The sequence below is a fragment of the Oncorhynchus keta genome, chromosome 32 (assembly GCF_023373465.1).
Source record: "Oncorhynchus keta strain PuntledgeMale-10-30-2019 chromosome 32, Oket_V2, whole genome shotgun sequence".
NCBI classification, from domain to species: Eukaryota; Metazoa; Chordata; class Actinopteri; order Salmoniformes; family Salmonidae; genus Oncorhynchus; species Oncorhynchus keta.
In genome coordinates, this window is record NC_068452.1 from 25988661 (window position 1) to 26015294 (window position 26634).

A 26634-nucleotide genomic window follows, 5' to 3' on the forward strand; every position below is an offset into this window, starting at 1 on the left:
TGGGTTAATCAGTAGTGTTTAGGATGAATATCCTAAAGATGCAGGCTGTCCGAATCCCACTCCACATCATCTTGTATTCAAGATTTTGATCAGCTCGAAGACAGATGGTTTGCCTGAGAGCCCCCTCCCCCTCCAATCCTGAGCTCCAGTATGCGTGTCTAGACCAGAGTTATCCAGACGTACGGAATGACACCCACCAACCTCCCTCTCTCACCCCCCCCCACTACTTCACTGAGCCTTGGAGTCACCATGGAGTTGGTCATCCATCTAGCACAAGAGCTGTGCTAACATTAAGCTGGCAAAGTGCCATGTCATTGTGCTCTACTGAAACTGTGATATCTACTATATCTACAAGGTGTTGAGTTTTTCAGATCCCTCAAAACGAGCCCAGAAACCGACTGTTTTTAACACGCATATCTAACACGCGTATCTAATCCTGGTAACATCTCATTACTGAACAGTTTTTTTGTATCAAAACACAAATGTGCTGCTAAGATTTTTTGCAGTGTAAAATATCATCCTGGCTTCATTTCACAAAAAAAGACATCCAAATGTAGGCTAACCATTGCTAACCATCTTCTGGAGGGCCACATAATGCTACATCTGGGGACCAGACCAAATACTGGAAACAATTGACTCTTTGCCTCTATCATCTCCATTCTTCAGTAAATGTCCCCAGTAAGAATGAGGATCTGAATGAGCATCTATTCACTGTTGGCTGTGTGGTTTGGTTTGCCGTACCTCATTATCCTTCTCTCTGCATACCATTATACAACTCACTTCAGCCAGCTCTACTCTGAGGAAGCAACAATCGAGGCTTTCATACTGTAAGTGCAATACACACACTGCCACCCAAACGTCTGGAACTTAGAAGTTATTTTCATAACTCTGTGTAGGAGTATGGTGAGGATGCCCACGTACAAGGAGGTTTGGGTGTGGCAGCCCTAATACAGCCTCTAGTCTCCTTTACCTCAGGACTGCTGATGACAACTCAAGAACTGGATAGCCTTCCATAGCCATGTCCAATCTCGTGATGTTAATTAGCTAGTACGCCTACATTTGATATGTAGTACGAGTTGACGCTGCTTTTGTAAGAGCTACTTGATTCCGTTGTGAAGAGACTGTGACTGGAGTTGCCACACTTGACTGACTGGAGGTCTTGGGTGCCCTGTGGTCGAGAGGGGCTCTGTTAAACACAGGACAAACAAACACCTCAGAGCTTCTCCAGTGTGGAAATCCTATTGCTGTGCTCAGCAACTCCAAACCCTCACCCCCTTTTTTCCGATCCTGTCATTATGGCAGCGCAACCCTGCGACTGTGCTCCCTTCTCAAATCCCAGGGATTTGAGCAGGATTCGTGTGTGTCATTGAGTATCTGTCTGTGGGTGGGTGGAGATTTCTTTTCTCCTCCTTTTGACTTTGTCCATTGTGCTGTGTGGCTTGTCTCGTTCTCTGTGGTTTCTTTGAGCATAGCGTTTGTGTGTGCTTCCTGTGTGTCCAGGTGTGTGCGTGTCTGCCCCTTCATCTGAGTCTTTCATCTTCATGTGCAGCCTGTTTTATACCTTCGTTTCTTTATCTCCACTCCACTCCTCCTTGCTCTCGCCACCCGAATCTCCTTCTCTCTTTCCTATTAGCTCTTCACATAATGTCTGTTCTGTTCAGAGTGCCAAGCGACTCGTAGCCAGGATTTGCATGTGTCACAGATCCCACATTCTCTCCTCCCCGCCCGGGGCCAACACCCGTCAGAGCATGTAGGAGTCAAGGGGTGCCCTCTAAGAGAAAGTGAATGATCTTTCTATCGCCTCTCAATCCTCCCCCCAGCAATTCAGTCACCCTCTCATTCAGCTGAATAGGGACCCGCGGATCGCAACCCGCCAACACATAGGCCATTTTGTGGCTTGAGTAAGAATCAGTATGCATTGTCAGTGAGTATTGGTTGAAGCATTCACTGTAATATGGCTAACTCTGGCCCTGCTATTGTCTGGTGGATGATGGTGTAGGCTACTTGAAGTTACGCTACCAACCTGTTGTACGCTGTCCAGAATTCAACTTGATACAACTCAATTATCCAAGCACCTTTCTTTCCTTTGTCTGCGCTGATGTGTGGAGGTGAAAGCAAATTTCCAGTAGCTTTTTGGCTAAATCCTTTCATCTTTCCTGCTTTTTAAATTGTCAGAGAGCTACTTTAGACTTGAGATGCATCCTCTTACTTTCATTCTCTGGTTTGGATGACTGAACTGGCTGGCTGTGTGCTGGATGACTGAACTTGTGGGTGATGGAAGTTCCTCTAGTCCAGTGTGTATGCTTTCTCTGAGTGGATGGGCTATAAGCTTAATCCCTCAGCCAAAGACAAATAACTTAACTGGAAAATCACCCCATTCCCCTAGTGGATTCGGGGTATTGAATAATATCCCTCTGTGTCCGCCTGTGCATGTGTTTGTGTGTCTCCTTGTATGTAACTTATTTCTTGGGGGAAATATCTCCTCACTTTGACTAGTATTGGATTACTCTGCACTGTCAACAGCTACAAAACATAAATAACAAAGCCACGCCTCTCTTGCTCTGTCCTTACTCTTTTCTCTTTCTCCCTTCTGCTCTCTGCCTTTCCTGGCCAGTTTAATAGCCAAGAGCACTGCAAAATATTGTTTGAATTTGACTAGTACCTGAATGCGAAAATACCACATCAATTCCGCATGAGATGTCAGCCAGTACAGTTTGTGCAAGCCTCTTGAGTCTTAGCATTGTGTTAGTCTTCCACATGTATGATCGAGGGGAATATACCTACATATGTAACGCAGCCTTTCTTTTGTTATCATAAAAGCCAGTGCTGTAAGAGATTGGGGCCTTTGATGATGCCTTGGGGGAAATCATGACATCATAGAGGATGTGCAACTTTCTTGCAGTTGAGCAGGTTCGGGTGTCGCTTTCTTGAAATCCCTTAACTCGCTCCAGTCTACCGGGCTGCTCCTCCACTTCTCATCTGTCATCTCTGGTGTTTTGGCTATAGTTCAGTTGTATCTGTATCACACACCATAATAACGGGGCTTGTGTGTTGCATGCGCAAAGGAGCCTAGCGTTGCCCGTAAGTTCACTTTTAGAAAACTGAGGTAAGGCCCCTTATGCATGTCTCCTCTTGTGCGGAACATTTGTTGACTTTCCATGCGCTGTAACACCGTACCCAAACCAGCCGCGCGCCATCGTGCACAAATTGATTTTGTCCCCCCACACCAAACACGATTTAAGATACGCAGGTTAAAATATCAAAACAAGCTCTGAACCAATTTATATTAATTTGGGGACAGGTCAAAACACATTTATGGAAATTTAGCTAGCTAGCTTGTAGTTGCTAGCTAATTTGCCCTATTTAGCTAGCTTGCTGTTGCTAGCTAATTTGTCCTGGGATATAAACGTTGTTATTTTCCCTGAAATGCATAAGATCCTCTACTCTGACAATTAATCCACACACAAAACGGTCAACCGAATCGTGTCTGGTCTTCTTTGGACTTCTATAGTGATTGGCAACTAACTTTCATAAAATGTGTATTACCACCACCGACCTCCGTTCGTCTTTCAGTCACCCAGGTGGGTATAACCAATGAGGAGATGGCACGTGGGTATCTGGTTCTATAAACCAATGAGGAGATGAGAGAGGCAGGACTTGCAGCGTGATCTGCGTCAGAAATGGAACTGACTTCTGTTTTAGCCCTTGGCAATGCAGATGCTTGTTGGTGCCCGCGAGCAGAGTGGGTGCAATAATTGCATGTCTAAATTTATTTTGCAACGCTCCCGCATGCGACGTGAGCGGTGTAGTCAGCATGTTAAGGTGCGCTTTTGAATTATTCTAAAAAAAATAAAAAAAATTATGACATGAACACAAAAATGTAGGGGGGAGAAAGAGTAAAATAACAAAGGGTGTCCAGGAACGGGGCCAGAATGTTGAAAAAGGATTCTGACAGATCTTTTTATTTTCTTCATGTTTTTCATGGCTCGGCCTTGGCAGAATCTCTCTCCCTCTCTTGTCCCAGGAGAGGGGCCAATCAATCAAATGTATTTATAAAGCCCTTTTAACATCAGCAAATGTCTCAAAGTGCTATACAGAAACCTAGCCTCAAACCCCAAATAGCAAGAAATGCAGGAGTCTGTGGTGTGTGTCCTCATCCTGACTTCGCCATGTGTTACTGTGCCCCATATTCAAATGAAGCTAATGTCTTAATTAAAAATCCCAATCTCCTATGTTGTCTGCCATGCAGTCTGAAAATATAAACTTTAATCGAAAATGAGACGGTGTTATTCATTTAGTGGGTTATGCATTGGTTGGATGTAATGCTGACTGTTGACACTATGAATCACTTACTGATGATTTCCCTTTTGCAGGATACACCAGAGTGCATCAGTTGGGAGATGGGAGAAGGGCTTAGGCTTGAGCCCGTTGCTGCCCCACCCGTCTCACTGTGAGGCCTTTGTCTCCTACTCATGGTAAGTCCCCACAGCCTACATCCCAGAAACATTTTTTTTTCATGTGATGTGCATGTCATGTGCTATTGTTTATATGTCATGGTATACCACAGAAAAAGTCCGGGGACAGTCGCTACAAACAATGCCAGTTTTGTCTGAGCACAGGGACAGTGTTCATGACTGTGAGAAACTGAATATCTGGTTGAAGTTGGTCCGTTGTGAGTAGCCTAACTGTCCATCAAACTGTCAACTCTACAAAATCACGTTTGACATTTTTGATAGGGAAGCAACAGAGGCTATGTCCCCATTATACGGTCTGGATGAAACTGTTCAACTTCTATAAATGTACATCCTCTCTCAGCTCCAAACTACTCATTCTCTACACTATTCCAACTACGACCAAGAAATGGTAATTACTTCCCTAGATAGAACTGTTGGCAGAGGTAAGGTAGGCAATGGTAATTCCACATGTGTTGCAGTTTTATATTCCTCATGACAAAGAATATACTATTTTTTGCATTTAAGCCTAAAAACACTTTTCAATTCATAAAGAGTTACTTTCTCTACAGAAACTCTAATATCTATTGGAAAATTGAAGATACACATTGGATTTGCTAAACCTCTGATGCTGGAGCTGTCAAAGATGATGGGTCAGTTGTATATCCAGCCATACACTTAGCCCATCTCTCACAAATGTACACATGCTATGTCATTTACATGTACCTGTTTTTTTCAAAACAACAGCAAGGCAGGTACTTAACAAAGCTCTCCTTTCAATGTTGCTATAGCCACAAGCTTGAATTCATTGTCCTGATTGGTGACATTGTTTTGGGAACAACAAAATCCAGTCACGTTGCTAATTGATGGGTAGGAAGCAACAAGTGACTAATCAAAACATCTCACTGCTCACAGATATCAAACGACTCCAATAACGCACAAAACTGCAACAACCAGAAAGACGAACTTCCACCAAGAATTGCCACGCATCCCGTACTCATGTAATGCAATAAAGCGACAAGTGAGACCCAAACAAAGCCAGCCCTGTGTTGAGCTCAGTAGCCATCTCCCTAGCCGCTCTTTAGAGAACACTCTCTTGTTGTCTTCTCACAGAGCTGAGGCGAGCATCACCATGTCCGCTCAAGGCTCATCTAATTATCCAGTGGCCGTCCAGCCGTGAAATTGGCGTTTGGCTGTGAAATTGAGCCAGTGTGGCTGGAGGAGACCTTGGCATTTTGAGAGACCGTCGCAAGGTCCCTTTTCTTTCGAACGGACGAGGGCTGGGCGAGGAGGAGGAGACAACGAATGGCGTATCCAGCCCGGCCAATTCAAGGTGGCCATAATGAGCATAACAACAGCGAGGGCAGGCGTACCACAGTGGATTAGCAGCGGATTATTACCTTTGATCTGTTATGAAGAGGGAGGAGCTAGGCGAAGGGCAATTAGCTGAGAGGCAGCCAACTGACTCATTTCTTTTGTGGCTGTTGTCAAGGAGAGTAAGATATACTGTGCTGTTCGCATAAGACGTGATGGTTGAATGGGGTAGTGTGAAAGAAACCGTCAGGGACTGGATTTTCATGGTGGTGGTGCATTTGTAGATGGAAATCCATAAATCAAAGACAATTTGGAATGGTTTCTGGGGTATTTCTATCTTAAATTAATATGTATTAATGTAACAATTCTGATTGTAGGCCAATGCTTTATATAATCATACCGGCTAATGGAGAGAATAATTAGGAAAGTATTTCACTGTATTTTCAGTGACTCGTTTTATTGACATGTCAAATGAATGGACAAGCTGGTGCCCAGCTAATTGTTTGACCATTTCTTGGGGATTTCATGAGATTAGGATGTAAACCTCATTCATGATTTGCTTGTGATTTGATCGGTTTGTTACGCAAGAGGACATGATGGGGCATGGAGGGATGAAAACATTACCAATGTTTTATGAGGAGGTTTAGAGACTGACCTCATGCCTTTTGAAGGGGTTATTAATAATGACTTATCAAACAACCTTTACAATCAGATAAGTGTGATAGATCCCTAGGGTCCAGTTCCATGGATAAAATCGCTCCATAAGATTTTGTAACCCATGCTCAAGTGGTCCAACTCAGCGCCACTGCTTTATACCTTTCCTTGATTAGATAGCTGCTGCGTTACTTATACTATTAACTTAGTAAATGCTTTTGCTAATGACGTGTTAATGAAAAGTATCAGAAGGACTATTCATTTGCTCGGCATTTAGCATTAGCCTAAAGCCGTTAAAACATTCTGGCGCAATTAAATAGTTAAACTCGGCCGTCGAGAACCACTGCGACGTCTTGCTTTCGAGCACCGCTGTGTTTAAGGTGTTAGCTCGCCACCTGTGATCAAGGGACAAAGCTATTGTGTGTTATTTTAAGCACAGGCATCTGTTTCTCAAATGTCTGCTGTTTTTAATTGTCTTCAAGCAAGTCAGTTTGCTTTTATGCACATTCATTAATTTAGACAACCTTCGCTGTTGTCATGAGCAGTTCAATTTCAAATGTTTTCAAACCAAATAATCTTCACCTATGACCTGCGTATCTTGTAGGTAAAGCGAATTGTTTTCCCCCCTGTATGATTTGCAAAACAAGCCGCCCTTGACGCATACTGTATTCCCCCAGCATGATTGTGCTGTCATGTACATTCACTACAACTAACAATTTATTTAGCTCCGATAGCCAATTAGACTGTCTGCATGAGGCCTGGTCTGTTTGCTGAGACCCACTCAGGCGTTGGAGTGCTTATTAGTTATCTGCCTTCTTGGGGGTCTGGGTGGACAGCAAACCAGTTTGGATTGACAGAGCGCCTCAGCCCTCGTTGTCCAACCGTTTACGTCGTGTCATTGGATACTCATGTCATTGGATGCTCACACTGCCACTCAAGATTAGACAATCCTTCCAGGTCCAGCATTAGTGAGATGTCACTCATCAGGCCGGCAGCAACATGAGCAATTATCATGTTCTTTTAGTTGCAAATCGGAGCAGCCCAAGCCGTGGTTAAACTCGGATAGGAGCTCACGGCAGACATTTTGTCAGACAATTCATGCCATCATGGACGTTGACATAGTCACAGCCCTCCCTCTCTTTCTCACACATCTTTCTCTGTATTTTCCCTCACTCCTTCCATCTCTCACTCTACTTCTCATGATGTAACTCACTTTCTCAGTCTTCTCTCATTCCTTTTAAAATGTATTTTAATATCCTCCCTTTCTCTTCACCAAACTTAACTTCACAGACACAAGTGAGGTGAGGAGGTGGAGGGAGGGAGAACGAACATAATGCAGAGAGGAAGAACGAACATAAGATTGCCGTAATTACAGAGCGCCCTGTTTCCCATGGTCAGGAGGACTGAGTCTGAGTACAGCAATAACCGTAAACAGGCTTTGTTCATCCTCTCGTGTACTTTTGTATTGTTTGTCCTTTTTTGCATATATTTCAATTTTATTTTCAATCTCTTTTCCATTTTAAATTAATTATACCTTCCGGTAACCTGCCTCACCCAATGTGATACGGCTCCGCTATTTATTTTAAACATTTTTAGACCTTATAGCCAGAACCACCTAGCCATCAGAAGCTAGCCATCAGCAGCTAGCCAGCTAATTAGCCACAAGCTATTTAGTCATTGCTAGCGGCCTTTACCTTCTGCACAGATACCAGCCCTTTTTTTTAGCCTTGATAATGCCTGCCAGCCTACCAGTATCGGACTGTTTCTCCACTACAACGCCGGATTCCTGCCGTAAACCCTGGACCATTACTCTTGGTCTTCACAGCTAGCTAGCTGCCACCAAGTGACCCAGTACCGAAGCTAGCTCCGAGTGGCTATAGTGGCTAACGCCCCTGCCCCAACGCTGGCACCAGTTAGCCGTGAGCCAGGCGCATCTCCCGGCAAGCAAATTAAATTACTACAATACCTATTTGGCCATCTGGCTTGGATCCTTTGTCGACACAACACACCGCCGCACCACCACGACTGGTCTGCCGACTAATTACTCCATCCGCTGTGCCTTCAACCGGCCTCTGTCGGCGCAGACACTTCTACTAGCCCCGGCCTGCTAACTTTAAATGCCGTGTCGCCCGCATGCTAGCGTAGTAGCGACTACTCCGCGGCTCCCCTGTTTCATCTATTGCTGTCCCCTGGACCCTATTATCACTTGGCTACATAGCTGATGCCTGCTGGACTGTCCATTTAATCACGGTACTCCATTCTGTTTATTTTTGTTTATCTGTCGGCCCCAGCCGTGAACTCAGGCTCTGTGTGAAGTTAACCCGACCCCCTCTGCCCATTCATTGCCATTTTACCTGTTGTTGTTGTCTTAGCTGATTAGTTGTTGTTATCTTAGCTAGCTCTCCCAATCAACACCTGTGATTGCTTTATGCCTCTCTTTGTCTCTCTCAAATGTCAATATGTCTTGTATACTGTTGTTTAGGTTAGTTATCATTGTTTTAGTTTACAATGGAGCCCCTAGTTCCACTCATCATACCTCTGATACCTCCTTTGTCCCACCTCCCACACATGCGGTGACCTCACCCATTATAACCAGCATGTCCAGATATGCAACCTCTCTTATCACTCAGTGCCTGGGCTTACCTCCGTTGTACCCGAACCCCACCATACCTCTGTCTGCACATTATGCCCTGAATCTATTCTATCACACCCAGAAATCTGCTCCTTTTATTCTTTGTCCCCAACACTCTAGACGAACAGTTTTGATAGCCTTTAACCGTACCCTCATCCTACTCCTCCTCTGTTCCTCGGGTGATGTGGAGGTAAACCCAGGCCCTGCGTGTCCCCAGGCACCCTCATTTGTTGACTTCTGTGACCGAAAAAGCCTTGGTTTCATGCATGTCAACCTCCTCCCTAAGTTTGTTTTACTCAAACAGATAAACAATAATAAACAGAATGCAGTACCGTAATTAAATGGACAGTCCAGCAGGCATCAGCTATGTAGCCAAGTGATAATAGGTTCAAGGGGACAGCATTCCTCCAACCCTGATGTCCATGGCGTGTCTGAATCGATATCATAACCACCTTCGATAAGAGACATTACTGTGCAGCCGTCTTCATCGACCTGGCCAAGGCTTTCGACTCTGTCAATCACTGTATTCTTATCGGCAGACTCGATAGCCTTGGTTTCTCTAATGACTGCCTCGCCTGGTTCACCAACTACATCTCAGAAAGAGTTCAGTGTGTCAAATCGAACGGTTCTGACCTAGAATATGTGGACAACTATAAATACCTAGGTGTCTGGCTAGACTGCAAACTCTCCTTCCAGACTCATATTAAGAATCTCCAATCCAAAATCAAATCTATAATCAGCTTTCTATTTCGCAACAAAGCCTCCTTCACGCACGCCACCAAACTTACCCTCGTAAAACTGACTCTTCTACCGATCCTCGACTTCGGCGATGTCATCTACAAAATAGCATCCAATACTCAGACTACTCAGTAAACTGGTTGCAATCACAGTGCCATCCGTTTTGTTACCAAATCATCTTATACCACCCACCACTGCGACCTGTATGCTCTAGTCGGCCTTGCCCTTACTACATTTTCGTCGCCAGACCCACTGGCTCCAGGTCATCTATAAGTCTTTGCTAGGTAAAGCTCCACCTTATCTCAACTTACTGGTCACGATAACAACACCCACCCACCGGTAGCACACGTTCCAGCAGGTATATCTCACTGATCATCCCCAAAGACAACACCTCGTTTGGCCGCCTTTCCTTCCAGTTCTCTGCTGCCAGTGACTGGAACGAATTGCAAAAATCGCTGAAGCTGGAGACTTATATTTCCCTTACCAACTTTAAACATCAGCTATCTGAGCAGCTAACCGATCGCTGCAGCTGCACATAGTCCATCTGTAAATAGCCCACCCAATCTACCTACCTCATCCCCATACTGTTTTTATTTACTTTTCTCCTCTTTTGCACACCAGTATCTCTACTTGCACATCATCTGCTCATTTATCACTCCAGTGTTAATCTGCTAAATTGTAATTCTTCGCTGCTATGGCCTATTTATTGCCTACCTCCTCATGCCTTTTGCACACACTGCATATAGACTTTATTTTTCTACTGTGTCATTGACTTGTTTATTGTGTTATGGGCTTGTTTATTGTTTATTCCATGTGTAACTCTATTGTTGTTTCTGTCGCACTGCTTTGCCTTATCTTGGCCAGGTCGCAGTTGTAAATGAGAACTTGTTTTCAACTAGCCAACCTGGATAAATAAAGGTGAAATAAATAAAAATAAACAGAGCCGCGGCATGAAGCAGATTTATTTTTTCGAGGCGGTCGAGTACACAGTGGAAGCGATCGTTCGGCCGGGGTCTCTCCTGATGCAGACTGCAGCAGATCTGCCAGTGGCGTTGTTATTTCACGTCATTGACGTGACTGTTTAGTTGATGGGTTAGACATATGTACTATCAAGAGGTTTATGCACTCAAGTGTGTAGTAGTAGACTCCCACGAAATATACACACCGTAGACAAAGCCCTCCCCACACCAGCACATTTACAAATGGATGCCATTTCCCCCTTCCTGTTTGATCGCTTGAGTGATGAAGCCAATGTAATCCCACTACCGCTCTTTTCAAACCCCCTCATCACCCTCCATACCGACAGCCCTTGTGCATCTATAGGCCACTCAACACCCCCTAGGGGAGGTATAGCAATTCCCTCATCTCATGATACATCTTTCCCTTCGGTTCAGTGCTCACAAAGAATGTACTTTCTTTACATCAAAGTTGTCCAAGATCAGTCACTATTCTAGGTCTCTTCTACTGCTCTTTTCTCCAACTGCCCCTCCCCCACTCCATCTCTCTTTCTGTTTTTCATATTACCCCATCTTGTCCTCGTGCATCATTCTGACCGGCTGTGTAAGCTGAAGCCTTGGCTTCTGGTCCTCCCACACTGCCTGTAAACTCCAGAACACAACTGTACTGAGAGATGGTCTACCAGGCTGCAGAGAAGAACAGATTGTTTTCTGAGACCTAGGGCATTCTGTTACGGATTGAACTGGTCTGATGTTGATGATAATGTGGATGATGTTGATGTTGGTTACATTTGATATTGATGATGATGATGATGGGGATTATGATGAATATACTCTCTGCTCTCTACCAGTGTATGGGTACAGAAATATCTGATTTGACAACCCACTGAGCCCCTAAAGCCTCCTCCACCTGAAATCATCATTTCCAGCAGTGAAGAGGAAGTATCGAAATCGATGAATAATTTAAACTAAAAATAGACCCCTAGCTGTCAGATTTTTTTGTATTTCCTTCTCATGCCCTCATGTTGCAGCAGATTGAATCAGCCAGTGGCTGGTGTTAATAGTCAAGTCTTACTGACAGACTTGATATGCATTCCTACAGCCCATCGAGTACTCCTCAAAGACCTCTCAATGGAGTGTCCAGTACCTCTGTGACTCCCACTAACTTGATCTGCTAGTCGGTCACCTGTGCCATTACTACTGTTTCAGTGCCACTACTTAACCCCTGTAACCAGTGCTTAATTCGTAAATCGCGAGGTTCCGGAACACATAGTGAGGGGGAGGGTTGATTATCCGGGGGGCTTTGAGGTAGCAGCGCAGTAGACAAACAGCCAAGTAGCCTGCTGTCTACGGTGGTGAAATGTACAGCACTCTCCAAGGTGCTGATTAATTCAAAGCATTTTAGATACCACTGCAGTATGCATGCCCACATACTTGTGTAAACCCAGCAGCTATACTCATGTCCAAATGTCTTATATCCTAATTTTCTAGACATCAATGTACAGCAACATTTTTAGACAACACTGCAGAACACCTGCCATATGCACACATACTCAGCTGTGGGGCTTATAAGACCTGACTTTCATATAATTTTCAAGACATCGATGTAGCAGTAGAACAAATATCAGAATATAACTTAAAATAAAATAAATCACTAGGTTACAGTAGAACACACATATGCGCATATATAGGCTTCCTACCTATGTGATAATATGAATCAGATCACCTTCACAGGACAGGATTTTTTCCCCCCTACCGTAGTTTTCAAAAACCTCCCACAATGACTCTCCCCATGTCAAGTTCATTTAAAACTCCCGATGGTCAATTTCTTGCGCAAAGCCATGAGTGGGCCAGTGGCTGTGACGTTTAGCCTCCTTCTAAGGCTGTTCTGAAGACTCTGGCTGTAGTGTTAACTATAATCTGGGTGTCTCTTTAGCCTCGTCTATAAGGCTTGCTGCCACCAAATGCACCTTGGTTCGGGCAGAAATTATTTTCTGTGTGCTCTTTGTTTTTTTGTTTAAATTACTGTACATTCCACCCACTATTTTGCTAGTTTAATCCCTCCAGTCATTTCTAGACCCAAGCTCAGTACCTTTTTGCATGTTGTCCAGCCCAACTTTTAAATTCTGCATGAGAAGCCAGGGGTTATACATTTGCTTGTGTTTGAACCGCAAATTGCACCTGCTCTGAGTACTTTGCCAGTGGTTGCACTGAAAAAGTCTGTTTAGTTGGTGCACTTGATTCAGTAATCCACTTTTCCCTTAGTTCAAAATGCATACAAAGGAATCCCAAAAGTTACCAATAAACTTTGTCCAAACAAGTCAAAAAACGTTTTAATCAATCCTCAGGTACCCTAATATGTAAATAAACGATAACATTTAAGACTGAGAATAGTATGTTCATTACCGGAGATAAATAACAAAGTGCGCGCCCTCATCCACGCGCGCCACAAGACTACAGTCAAAATGAGAGCCACCTAGAAAAACTACAAATTTCTAGCTCATTTATCAATAAACAAGCCTGAAACCCTTTCTGAAGACTGTTGACATCTAGTGGAAGATGATTTTCTTTTGATTTTCTTTTGATTTTCCCATAGACAACCATTTCAATGGGTGGTGCCCTCAAAATAATTCCGGATGGATTCTCCTCGGGTTTTCGCATGCCATATCAGTTTTGTTATACTCACATTTATTTTAACAGTTTTAGAAACTTCAGAGTTTTCTATCCAATACTACCAATTATATGCTTATCCTAGCTTCTGGGCCTGAGTAACAGGCAGTTTACTTTGGGCACCTCAGTCATCCAAACTTCCGAATACTGCCCCCTATGCCTAAGAAGTTAACACTGATTGCTTTCATTAGAATGTCTACAGTGCGAACAGTGACACACGTAATAAATCTTGAGGTACTGGATCCAGGCAAATAGGTGCCGGAACAAACAAAGTAAAATCCGAAAGGCGCCGGACCCTGTTTCGTCAGGATCCGCCTGAAATTAACCTCTTGCGCCGAGCCATCCCGGATTCGGTATCGTGACTACAGCCTCAAGCTCATTACCATAACGCAACGTTAACGATTTCTAAAAATCGCAAATGAAATGAAATAAATATGCCTGCTCTCAAGCTTAGCCTTTTCTTAACAACACTGTCATCTCAGATTTTCAAAATATGCTTTTGAACCATAGAAAATCAATCATTTGTGTAAGAGTGTTGATGGCTAGCTTAGCATTTAGCGTAGCATTTAGCACGCAACATATTCACAAAAACCAGCAAAGGAATCAAATAAAATAATTTACCTTTGAAGAACTTCAGCTGTTTCAATGAGGAGACTCTCAGTTACATAGCAGATGTCCAGTTTTTCCTGAAAGATTCTTTGTGTAGGACAAATCGCTCCGTTTTGTTACTACACATTTGGCTACCGAAACGAACCGAAAATTCAGTCACCTAAACGTCTAACTTTTTCCCGAATGAACTCCATAATATCGACCGAAACATGGCAAACGTTGTTTGAATCAATTCTCAAGGTGTTTTGTCAAATATCTCTTCATTGATATGCCGTTCGTGGAAGCATGGTTTTTCTCAGAATCCCATGGAAAAATACCAGCAGCTGAGTTTTGCGCACCAATTTCCACGCAGGACACCATGCGGACACTTGGCAAATGTAGTCTATTATGGTCAATCTTCCAATGATATGCCTGTAAATACGTCACAATGCTCCAGACCCCTTGGGGACACGATAGAAAGGGTAGGCTCATTCCTGTCGCATTCACAGCCATATAAGGAGATAATGCAAAACGTAGCCTCAGAAATCCTGTTCATTTCCTGGTTGCAGAAACATCTTGGTTTTGCTTGAAGCTTTTGTTCTAGGGCACTCACAGTGAAAATCTTTGCAGTTCTGGAAACGTCAGTGTTTTCTTTCCAAAGCTATCAATTCCATGCATAGTCGAGCATCTTTTCGTGACAAAATATTGCGCTTAAAACGGGCACGTCTTTTTATCCAAAAATGAAATACTGCCCCTAGAGTCTGAAGAGGTTAAGCACTGCCTCTCACCCTTTGTCTTGGTCAGGGTTTTCTCCCTATTGGTCCTCTCGGTGACCACAGGGAGTTTGTGGATGTTGATATGCCCATATAGATGTACTCGCAGGGGGAGAAGGAACGCATTTTACCAGGTAGAAAGGCATTGACTTCACATCAAAGGACATACGATGGCAGCTAGAGGATCCTGGGAAGCTCTTGCAAGATAAATAACTTTTGTTTAGTTCCGCATCACAGTGGTAAAAGTAATCTGTTTGTAGTCAAATAATATTTAGGCTAGCTAGGAATCCAAACAGTCCTTGTATCTGTGGTTTTTGGCTCACTGTGTCTATTCCTGCCAAGGACACTTCATTTTCGGATCAACACATGGTTTCCATTAGGAGGTCCCAGAAGTGCCAGTTTCAAGCAAGGTTGTTTATTACCAAATGGAGATAGCTTGGCTGTCAGGTAGCCTAGTTGCTATGTCCAGATGGAGACACACCAATTCTGTACAATCAGTTGTTCCAAAATCTAAGCTCCTTCTCCTTTTTCAGATTGGAAAATAAGTAATTTGTGAAGGCTTCTGGTTGGTATTTACACGTTGTAAGTTTTAACATTAAGTAATTAGTCCCCCTCAGTGTTGTCTTTAACACTTCTGTGTAGGGTACTTTGTAAACAATGTAGCATGTATTTAGCACTTAGAAGCTCATTAGTGAGAAGTTAATTTTGGAAATTGTGCCATCATATTTTTGTCCACTGGGTAAGCATTTAGTAACATAGTATGTCTTATTTCCTTACCCCAAATAGCTTCTGTATCTTGTGGTTAAGGCTAATTAATTGATGGCTAATTAGCTTTGTGTTAGCCTCTGAGAATTGACCATCACCACAACGATGTGTTACCAGGAACCCCCAGACTCATGAGTGATCGACCAAAAAGCAAGTACCTTTCTGTACCTCGCTGCCTCTTTTCAACGAGGTTAATGTTTTAGTGCTGCTTAACTTTAATTAGAGGTGCTGGCTGGCCTCATCTGGTTCCACTCAGTCACTCCTCTGTCGCACAGACAGACAGAGCCAGGTCTCTAATAGCAATACTGGAGCAGCAGTGAAAGGGTGCGAGGCGTTTTACATGCAAACAACATGGCCTTCTTCTTCTTCTCCCTCTCTTATTATCCCCTTCTCCCTCTCTTATTGTTTTGAATGTGTTTGTGGTTAGCCTATTGTTCGTTATCCACACAAACCTGCACCCATGTTTGGCCTGTAGAGGAAAGAGTCAAGTTCTCAGTCAATAAGCCCTTAAAACTACGGTATGTGGGGGTGTGTTAATCTGTTTTGGACGATTGCTCCCTCACCTCTGAACCATGGTTACCTTGTCTGACTGCAAATGTAAGTTAAATGCAGTTTCCTAAGCAGAAAAGCCAATTCTGTTTCAGAGAAACACAAGCGAGGGAAAGCTGTGGTTATAGACTTAGCAGTAGATGGTTTACCTGTGGACAGATGTTTTTCTCTTTCCATTTTCAGCTCCTCAGACTCTGCTTAGTGTGTTTGCTGGGCTACTGGACAGAGAACGGAATGGGGGATTGCTTTTGGAAACCAATTTCACCCCTGCTCCGCTGACAGGAACCCCCCTCAGTTTTCAGAGATCCTTGAATAATGGCTTCACTTGCAGCCCCACTCTTCTCATCATGTCAGTGGCCTACTTGTTACTCCACACAGACATCTTGTAAACATGGGTGTCACTCGCATGAGCGGCAGTGTTCAAAGCATACCCCTCACTAATTGCTGTATGAATGCCTTGGTTTTTCGCCCCAGGCGCAAGGATGTGGGAAGTCAATAGAGTTTGCAGAGAGAGGGCTCATTAGACTGTACAGAGTTTACGACAGAGGCCCCCAGACTTTAATGCTGCAGTTTGTTGGGGCTACAATTACACCTTGCACACATTGAAGTCTCCCCACCATCAACCTGCCCCTTTAAGAAAGAAAGGAACCTATTTGCTTTTGACTTCAAACCATTGTTGGTAGGCCACAACCAGAGTAAGTGCAGCGAAGACGGTCCTTATCCCATACTGTCATTTGTCTAAGCTGCTGAAATACACACACTCATGCCTCTGGGAAGAGGTGAAATAGTTAACATTTAACCAGGGCTCGCCTCTCAACCACAACCTTTCCAGAGCTCACTGCCATTGGGTTCAATAGTTTTGCCTATAGCCTAAGCGGAGGCTGTCTCACGTAGAGAAGACTCATCCACCTGATAGGGTTTGACATGTCTCTCAGGGAATGGACACAACCTTTACCAGGCTGTAGGAACCATCTACAGACCCTTGTCTACCCTTGCATCTCTTCTTTGGCTCAAGCCTTAATGGAGGAGCACATCAGACTGACTTACGTCTAAATGATACATCCATTGTTTTCTGATTACAGAATGGCTAGGGAAGAGATTCTATGCCAAGTCATCCTCAAATGAGACTAGACATTACAGTATTTCCAATGTTATAATTCGCAAGTAACCTAGCATCTGAACATTTGACAGATTCCATCGTCACCGTAATAACAGACACAGCAGTGATGAGAAAGGTCCTCTGTATTCCAAAGCTCCCAATCTGCACATTATCGACAACACTTGCCTCAAACCTTTCATTTTTCATTTTCCATTTTCTTGTTCTTTAAAAAAATATATATTCTCTCTCAGCCCTCTCTTGCTCCATATCCATAGGTCTCTGTGTCATCACTCACTCACTCACTCACTCACTCACTCACTCACTCACTCACTCACTCACTCACACTATCTCCGCATCATCACATTCATGTCTGTGAGATGTGGGTTTGTGTGTCTGTCAGTCTTGAGGGACAAGTCGTCTGGCCCATGTGATTGATTAACAGCTTGTCTGTACTAAAGCCCCCCTGGGATGTTGTGGCCATCAGTGGTGTTTTATATAGGCCTGCTCCCTGAAGACATCAGTTTTCACAAAGCTTTTCACAATTTAGCGACTTTGAAATGAAAAATCTAATTTGATTGAATGTGAGTTTACTACTCTGACATTACATGAATACAGGCTATAATGCCACGCAAACTGCCTCAAATTGGTTCCCTTTGATAAGGTATTTAATTATTTTTTTTACATTCTTGTAAATCAGTTCATATTCTGGTATACAGTATAGCATGAGGGTCTAACGCTGCTATACACCTAGTTTCTCACTCATGTCAAGTGTTGTGGGAATCTTTTTGGGGCGATCTTACAGGCGTCATGGATGGTAGGTTATCCCCTTAAGGTCAATGTCTGCGTTCCCCCATGGAAATATAATTAGCTTAATAAAAAAATATCAGTTTACATTGGATGCATCTCAATCCACCACATCCGCCTATGTCGCACTAATGCAACTGCTGTGAAAGGTGACAGAGCGGGAGTGGTGTTTGTCAGACCGTGAGACATCCCTAAAATCGGTCTTCTCACAAAACCATCTGAAGCGTCCCAACAGTTTGGCCTACACACTAATATGAGCCATCTGTGGAAAGGTGATACTCTCACGAGGACGTCAGTCTAGGACATCCACAGTGCTCACAAGATGTCCCCTGTTGAAAAAATGTGTGGAAGCATTTAAAGGGTTTCTTTCGTGCCAAAAATAAGGGGTTAAATACGTGTTTTTTTTTTTTAATAAAAAAGTTTCCTGATCTTAATTATCTCTCAGAGATAGGACAGACACTTCAGAACAAACTTCCTTTAGATTTTTGGGAGGGACTGTTGTTCCATGTAGTGAATCTGTTATTCAATGCGTTTGAATGGGCTAATAGCAGTAAGGCCAAACATTTGTTTTCATCAAGTATTTTTTTAAATATATTTTTGGGGATACTTCAAGGAGTCTTAAAATTCCAAATCAAATAGCAACGATTCCATACAGCTTAGTAGTACCCCCGGCTTAGACAGGGCTTAGACTCTTATGGGTTATACACAGAGCAGCTCTCTCGCTCTCGCTCTCTCTGTTTCAAATCCACTACGGTTCTTTGTACTTCAAGTGTAGACTGCTAAGCCTGTAATAACAGGGCCTACACCCCCTGTCTTTAATGTCGCGCTTGACAACAAAAACTATTCTGGCTGAAAATGAAATGTTCTGTTATCTGCACACTTCTGAGACATCTCCATGGCGATGTCACATTTCAACTGCAACTCATTGTTGGTGACATTATAGCATTTAATGATAAGATTCTAGAAGCCCCATAGGAGTTATGGTGTGGTTGTGAGGGACATATAGTGAGTGACACACAACTTATTATCCTTGATCTTTTTTAATGAAACACTTACAGTGCAGCAATCAACATCAGTCTTTTTACAGTACAAGCCTCAGCTACTGCAGATCTGTTGATCTCCATCTGTAGGGCCACTCCGACAAGGGTAAAGATGTTGCCAAATGGCTTTACAAGCTGTCAATGCAATATATACCATAGCACTGTAATGTGCGCAGTGAAGTTGATTTTTACTCTGCTACTGTATCTGATAGTGCTGTGCTCTGCCAAAGGGGGCTAGACTGGATGGTGCCAGACTCCAGGGTGCTTTATCAGCCTCTTTTGTCTTATGCTGGAATAAGGCGTTTTATAGCGCATTCTGTGGTAGTGGTTTTGTGTTGACGGCTTGATGACACTTTAGTGGTTCAAGACGCTTTGTGTTACCACCAGACTGCTTAGATTTCAGAACATATTGTACAGAATTTCCCCTGCCGTGCTTCGTTTCGCCTTACAGATAAAGATCTAAACGGAGGAATACTAAAAACCATACAGTACTAAATGGAGTTATATTGCCCAAAGTGTGTTCTAAGTAGAGCCATTCTTTGATAACAGCTCATGATATTATTATCTTGTTCTGGCCAGTGCTGCTGTTCTTCCCTTGCTCGGCCGGGTCTAGCTTAGCTGGAACAGGATGTTGGCTCAACAAGTCAATCCGCTAAATAGATCACAGCTGAGCCACCAAAACACACCTTCACATTGAGGATCAAGCAAGTGACACTTGGGGGGTCTGAAAGGGAGAAGACATCTACTGCCGCTATGGTCAGATCCAATGAGGTTGTCTACCTGTCTCCTGTCCTATCCTTTCTATCAGGGGCTTGTGTCAATCCAGACAGCCTGGCTAAAAGGACCTGTTTGCACTGCCTCCCAACATCACCACCCCTACTGACTAGTATCCCAGTAGATACGGGTTGGAATTACATTATTTCAATCCAGTTTTACCCTCTGGGAATGTGCTGACCCAGCATAATGTAAAATGCAGCTTTTTGTTTACCTCTCCCTAGTCACTACAACACAGCTGCCCATTTATCTTGCTAGACCAAATCACATTACACATCAACCCAGATGATAAAAGGCATATTCCACATTTTATTCCAAACCCCTGGCTGTAAAATATATATTTTTTGTTCTGGTGTAATGAATCAAGACAGTATTATTGATAGCCCTGGATCTGCTGGTTTCCCTGAAGAAAAGAAAGTAGGTCAGGTTTCAGAAAATGATGCATTGATTCTGGTGACTGTCCATTTACAGCCATTAGCCACGGGGGGTGGGGGTTGTTACTCCAGGTTAGTTATTACACACATCACCTTGAGGCCACTGACGGCCTATAAACCCGCTTGCGACTTAACAAAACTAACATCCTCGTTGACTGAACAATTAAGTCTTACTTTCTTTGTTTTCTTAGAGCTAGATTACATAATCTAGTACTGGTAAATTACTGCAAGCCATTAATGATTTCTGTCTCATTACAGTAATACTGTGAAATGATGTCTAATCCAGGGGTTCACTACACCACTATTGTATTTGTGAGATCAGAGGGGAACCTTCAACCGTCAAGTGTTTCCCGATTTGGTTTTAGGATGTGGTCTTTACTTCCATGTTCTACATCCGCTTGACCGACTGTATTATAAGGGAGCGCAAAAGACCCTCCGAACCCCCCATACATTCACATACACATTGCCATACGCCCACTCTCCTGAAGGATATCCTGTCCTTGTGTGTTAGCGGAATGGCCTCATCAAAGAGGCAGCTGTGCCGGGTCTTAGCAGTGTGAAAGGTAAAGAAAACACACACAGCAGTTTGATGCAGTGGCCTTCACCCACTTAGGCTCAATTCTGAATGCATTATGTCAGGATTACAGTGTCTAAAACCCTCAACCTCCTGCCAACGACGTCGGCGCCGTGTTGTATCTGTTAATTGTACTCAAAGTATCTGAATTTCTTCCTGTACGATTGATAGATCTCTGCTTTTCACCCTTGTGTTGTGGCAATGGTAGGTTTAAGCGCATCGCTGCGCCATCCTGACAGCATGTTTAATGGTATAATTCCTCAAACTCTCTTTAGCTGTGTGCTTGGCTGAGAATACAATGATGCAAAGCAACAATCTTGTCTGGGTGGTACGGACTTAAGCTTTAAATGGCTTCCCCCATCCTGTAAATCAAAGGTTATATCGATGTTGAGTGTTGCAAGGTAGCACATCGTACTGGGGTTTTGAGAATGGTCTTGTCTAGAGGTCGACTGATTAATCGGAATGGCCAATTAATTAGGGCCGATTTCAAGTTTTCATAACAATCGGAAATCGTTATTTTTGGGCGCCGATTTTAAAAACAATATATATATATATATATATATTACACCTTTTAACTAGGCAAGTCAGTTAAGAACACATTCTTATTTTCAATGACTGCCTAGGAACAGTGGGTTAACCTCTTAGGTCGACCCGACACGCAGGCATCCCATCTAGACATCTGGAAATGCAAAACATTCATTACCTTTGACGATCTTCTTTGTTGGCACTCCTAGATGTCCCATAAACATCACTATTGGGTCTTTTTTTCCGATTAAATCGGTCCGTATATAGCCTAGATATCGATCTATGAAGACTGTGTGATCAAGGAAAAGAACAGCGTTTTATAACCCAACGTCATTTTTTAAAATTAAAAAAGTTGACGATAAACTTTCACAAAACACTTCGAAATACTTTTGTAATGCAACTTTAGGTATTAGTAAACGTTAATAATCGATCAAATTGATCACGAGGCGATGTATATTCTATAGCTCCACGTCTTGAAATAATGTCCGGATAAATCTCAACCAAAATATCCGGTCAGAGACCGGAAGAAATCTCTTCTTCGTTTGACCAAGACTGGTGACATCGTGTGGAAGCTGTAGGAATTGCAATCTTGGCTCCAGGTATTGTGGTTCCCATTCAACAATACATTCATGTCAAGCCTTGGTCATTGTATTTTGTGTTTTCGTTATATATTTGGTCAGGCCAGGGTGTGACATGGGTTTATATGTTGTGGTTCGTATTGGGGTTTTTGTAGTTATTGGGATTACGGCTGAGTAGGGGTGTTGCATAGGCTTGGCTGCCTGAGGCGGTTCTCAATCAGAGTCAGGTGATTCTCGTTGTCTCTGATTGGGAACCGTATTTAGGTAGCCTGGGTTTCACTTTGTATTTCGTGGGTGATTGTTCCTGTCTCTGTGTAGTGTTCACCAGATAGGCTGTAATTAGTTTTCACGTTCCGTTTGTTGTTTTGTATTTGTATAGTTATTTCATGTATCGTCATTCTCTTAATTAAAGACATGAGTAACCACCACGCTGGATTTCGGTCTGACTCTTTTTCTACAAACGAAGAACGCCGTTACAATTCAAGTGGCGCATTGATATATTTTCCCATTTTCAGTGATCAGATTTTCCTGCGCTTTTCGATGAAATGCACGTTCTGTTATAGTCACAGCCGTGATTTAGAAACGAGTGTTTTCTATCCACACATACTAATCATATGCATATACTATATTCCTGGCATGAGTAGCAGGGCGCTGAAATGTTGCGCAATTTTTAACAGAATGTTCGAAAAAGTAGGGGGTAGGATCAACAGGTTAACTGCCTTGTTCAGGGGCAGAACGGCAGATTTTCACCTTGTCGGCTCGGGGGATCCAATCCTTGCGACCTTACAGTTAACTAGTCCAACGCAATAACAACCTGCCTCTCCTCTCGTTGCACTCCACAAGGAGCCTGTTACTCAAATGCAGTAAGCCAAGGTAAGTTGCTAGCTAGCATTTGACTGCTTTTTATAAGATAAGTTTATCATAATCACTAGTTAACTACACATGTTTGATGATATTACTAGATATTATCTAGCGTGTCCTGCGTTGCCTATAGTCTGACTGAGCATATAAGTATCTGACTGAGCGGTGGTAGGCAGAAGCAGGCGCGTAAACATTCAAATAGCACTTTCGTGCGTTTTGCCAGCAGCTCTTCCTTGTGCGTCAAGCATTGCGCTGTTTATGACTTCAAGCCTATCAACTCCCGAGATGAGGCTCGTGTAACCGAAGTGAAATGGCTAGCTAGTTAGCGCGTGCTAATTGTTGTTGTGTTGCTGGTTCGAGCCCAGGGAGGAGCGAGGAGAGGGACTGTTATACTGTTACACTGGCAATACTAAAGTGCCTATAAGAACATCCAATAGTCAAAGGTTAATTAAATACAAATGGTATAGAGGGAAATAGTCCTATAATTCCCATAATAACTACAACTTAAAACTTCTTACCTGGGAATGTTGAAGACTCATGTTAAAAGGAATCACCAGCTTTCATATGTTCTCATGTTCTGAACAAGGAACTGAAACGTTAGCTTTCTTACATGGCACATATTTTACATGGAACATATTGCTCTTTTACTTTGTTCTCCAACACTTTGTTTTTGCATTATTTAAACCAAATTGAACATGTTTCATTATTTATTTGAGGCTAAATTGATTTTATTGATGTATTATATTAAGTTAAAATAAGTGTTCATTCAGTATTGTTGTAATTGTCATTATTACAAATAAATAAATTAAATCGGCCGATTAATCGGTAGCTGCTTTTATGGTACTCCAATAATCTGTATCGGTGTTGAACAATCATAATCGGTCGACCTCAAGTCTGGTCTGTGTGTGTTTTTAACCTGATACTTTAGGCATGATTTTGTGTGTGTGTGTGTGTGGATCGATGTGCACTTGAATGTGCCAGTGAGTGTGCCGTGCACACAGGTGTGTGGGTGGGAGTATTAAAGTGATCTGCGCCATCCCAAAAAAACGATTGCGCTGCAGGATCTCTCATCAGTCCGTTTCAATACATTCTCGGCCCAGCCACACACACCTATATAAAACACTGTCCTCTCCCTTTCATAATCCCAAGGGTGATTTTGCAGTCCTTTTGTCATGCAAAGCGGAGGACAAAAGCACGTCAGAGGAATTACTCCCCTCTAAAGAGCTGGAGCAGCACTCAGGATTCAGATGGATGCCCAGGGATAATGGAACAAACTTGTGTGGATTTGGAACAAACCGAGAGAGACAAAAGGGTACAAGTGAAAGAGCACACCACACAAAGAGAAGGAATGAGACTTCTTGGAAAGTACCTACACTTCATTAGCTACTTCAATTGGCTATAAGTGTTTGTCGGTCACAAGTTTAGCGGTTCAGAACCTGAAAGGAAAAATGTCATTAGGGTGTCTCATACATACATGGATAGATGGGTGAATACATACAGTGGGGCAAAAAAGTATTTAGTCAGCCACCAATTGTGCAAGTTCTCCCACTTAAGATGAGAGGCCTGTAATTTTCATCATAGGTACACTTCAACTATGACAGACAAAATGAGAAAAAAAAATCCAGAAAATCACATTGTAGGATTTTTAATGCATTTATTTGCAAGTTATGGTGGAAAATAAGTATTTGGTCACCTACAAACAAGCAAGATTTCTGCCTCTCACAGACCTGTAACTTCTTATTTAAGAGGCTCCTTTGTCCTCCACTTGTTACCTGTATTAATGGCACCTGTTTGAACTTGTTATCAGTATAAAAGACACCTGTCCACAACCTCAAACAGTCACACTCCAAACTCCACTATGGCCAAGACCAAAGAGCTGTCAAAGGACACCAGAAACAAAATTGTAGACCTGCACCAGGCTGGGAAGACTGAATCTGCATAGGCAAGCAGCTTGGTTTGAAGAAATCAACTGTGGGAGCAATTATTAGGAAATGGAAGACATACAAGACCACTGATAATCTCCCTCGATCTGGGGCTCCACGCAAGATCTCACCCCGTGGGGTCAAAATGATCACAAGAACGGTGAGCAAAAATCCCAGAACCACACGGGGGGACCTAGTGAATGACCTGCAGAGAGCTGGGACCAAAGTAACAAAGCCTACCATCAGTAACACACTACGCCGCCAGGGACTCAAATCCTGCAGTGCCAGACGTGTCCCCCTGCTTAAGCAGGTACATGTCCAGACCCGTCTGAAGCATGCTCGAGAGCATTTGGATGATCCAGAAGAAGATTGGGAGAATGTCATATGGTCAGTTGAAACCAAAATATAACTTTTTGGTAAAAACTCAACTCGCCGTGTTTGGAGGACAAAGAATGCTGAGTTGCATTAAAAAAACACCATACCTACTGTGAAGCACGGGGGTGGAAACAATCATGCTTTGGGGCTGTTTTTCTGCAAAGGGACCAGAACGACTGATCCGTGTAAAGGAAAGAATGAATGGGGCCAAGTATCGTGAGATTTTGAGTGAAAACCTCCTTCCATCAGCAAGGGCATTGAAGATGAAACGTGGCTGGGTCTTTCAGCATGACAATGATCCCAAACACACCGTCCGGGCAACGAAGGAGTGGCTTCGTAAGAAGCATTTCAAGGTCCTGGAGTGGCCTAGCCAGTCTCCAGATCTCAACCCCATAAATCTTTGGAGGGAGTTGAAAGTCTGTGTTGCCCAGCAACAGCCCCAAAACATCACTGCTCTAGAAGAGATCTGCATTGAGGAATGGGCCAAAATACCAGCAACAGTGTGTAAAAACCTTGTGAAGTCTTACAGAAAATGTTTGACCTCTGTCATTGCCAACAAAGGGTATATAACAAAGTATTGAGAAACTTTTGTTATTGACCAAATACTTATTTTCCACCATAATTTGCAAATAAATTCATTAAAAATCCTACAATGTGATTTTCTGGATTTTTTTCTTCTAATTTTGTCTGTCATAGTTGAAGTGTAACTATGATGAAAATTGCAGGCCTCATCTTTTTAAGTGGGAGAACTTGCACAATTGGTGGCTGACTAAATACTTTTTTGCCTCACTGTACATATATGCATGAATAAATGTAATTTAATTTCCTAGTAATGGAACATGTAGTTTTTATCAGAGCCATATAGAAATTCTTAATTATTATGCATTTACATTACACTTCAGCATTTTATGGCAGCCATGTTAGTGCCCCATTAACATTACATGGGGAATATTTCAACAAAGCTTTGTCCCTGAATGTCTAGAAATAGTCCAACATTCAAAATTCTAAAAGTTGGCCTAACTATATGGCTCTGGTTCTCATCTGGTGTGTTTACTCTTGCTAAACAAATCAAACAGACATGGACATACACACACATTTATACACATTCATATACAGTGTAGCCTGTATCTCCCTCCATTTTATAGCAGTCTGGTACCACTGTTGCTATGCAACCATCCACTGTCACTAACTGATGCATTATAATTAGAGTTTCAATTTGAATCGTTATCGTCTCCTGGAATTGCCTTGCTGGCGTATTTTGTATTCCGCCGAAAGGTTTTGTCACTGTTTATTTCCACGGTAAGCGTGTTATAAACACACCCTGCCCCCCCTTCTGACCATCGACATCTACTGCTATCCACTGCTTTGTAGAAATGCACCAGCTCATGCTCTGTCAGACATGCACTGCTTTCACATTGCAAGGAAAAGAGAGGACAATACAATATATTGTGGCATGAGAAACCTATCACAAGAATGGTGTAAAGATGCTTTTTTTTGGGTTGTCATGAAATGTCTCCACAGTGGGAAATGTATTCACGGCGGGGCATCTTCCCAACAG

At 42.9% G+C, this 26634-nt stretch overlaps 1 protein-coding gene across 1 annotated transcript in view; it reads right to left on the bottom strand.

The window, feature by feature from the left end:
• Positions 1 to 25038, bottom strand: part of LOC118365798 (gamma-crystallin M3-like) — a 66472-nt gene extending 41434 nt beyond the window's left edge. The window contains exon 1 of the mRNA XM_052490268.1: positions 24987 to 25038. Coding sequence (XP_052346228.1) covers positions 24987 to 25038 — 52 coding nt within the window. The remainder of the gene's footprint in view (positions 1 to 24986) is intronic.
• Positions 25039 to 26634: the final 1596 nt, after the last annotated feature.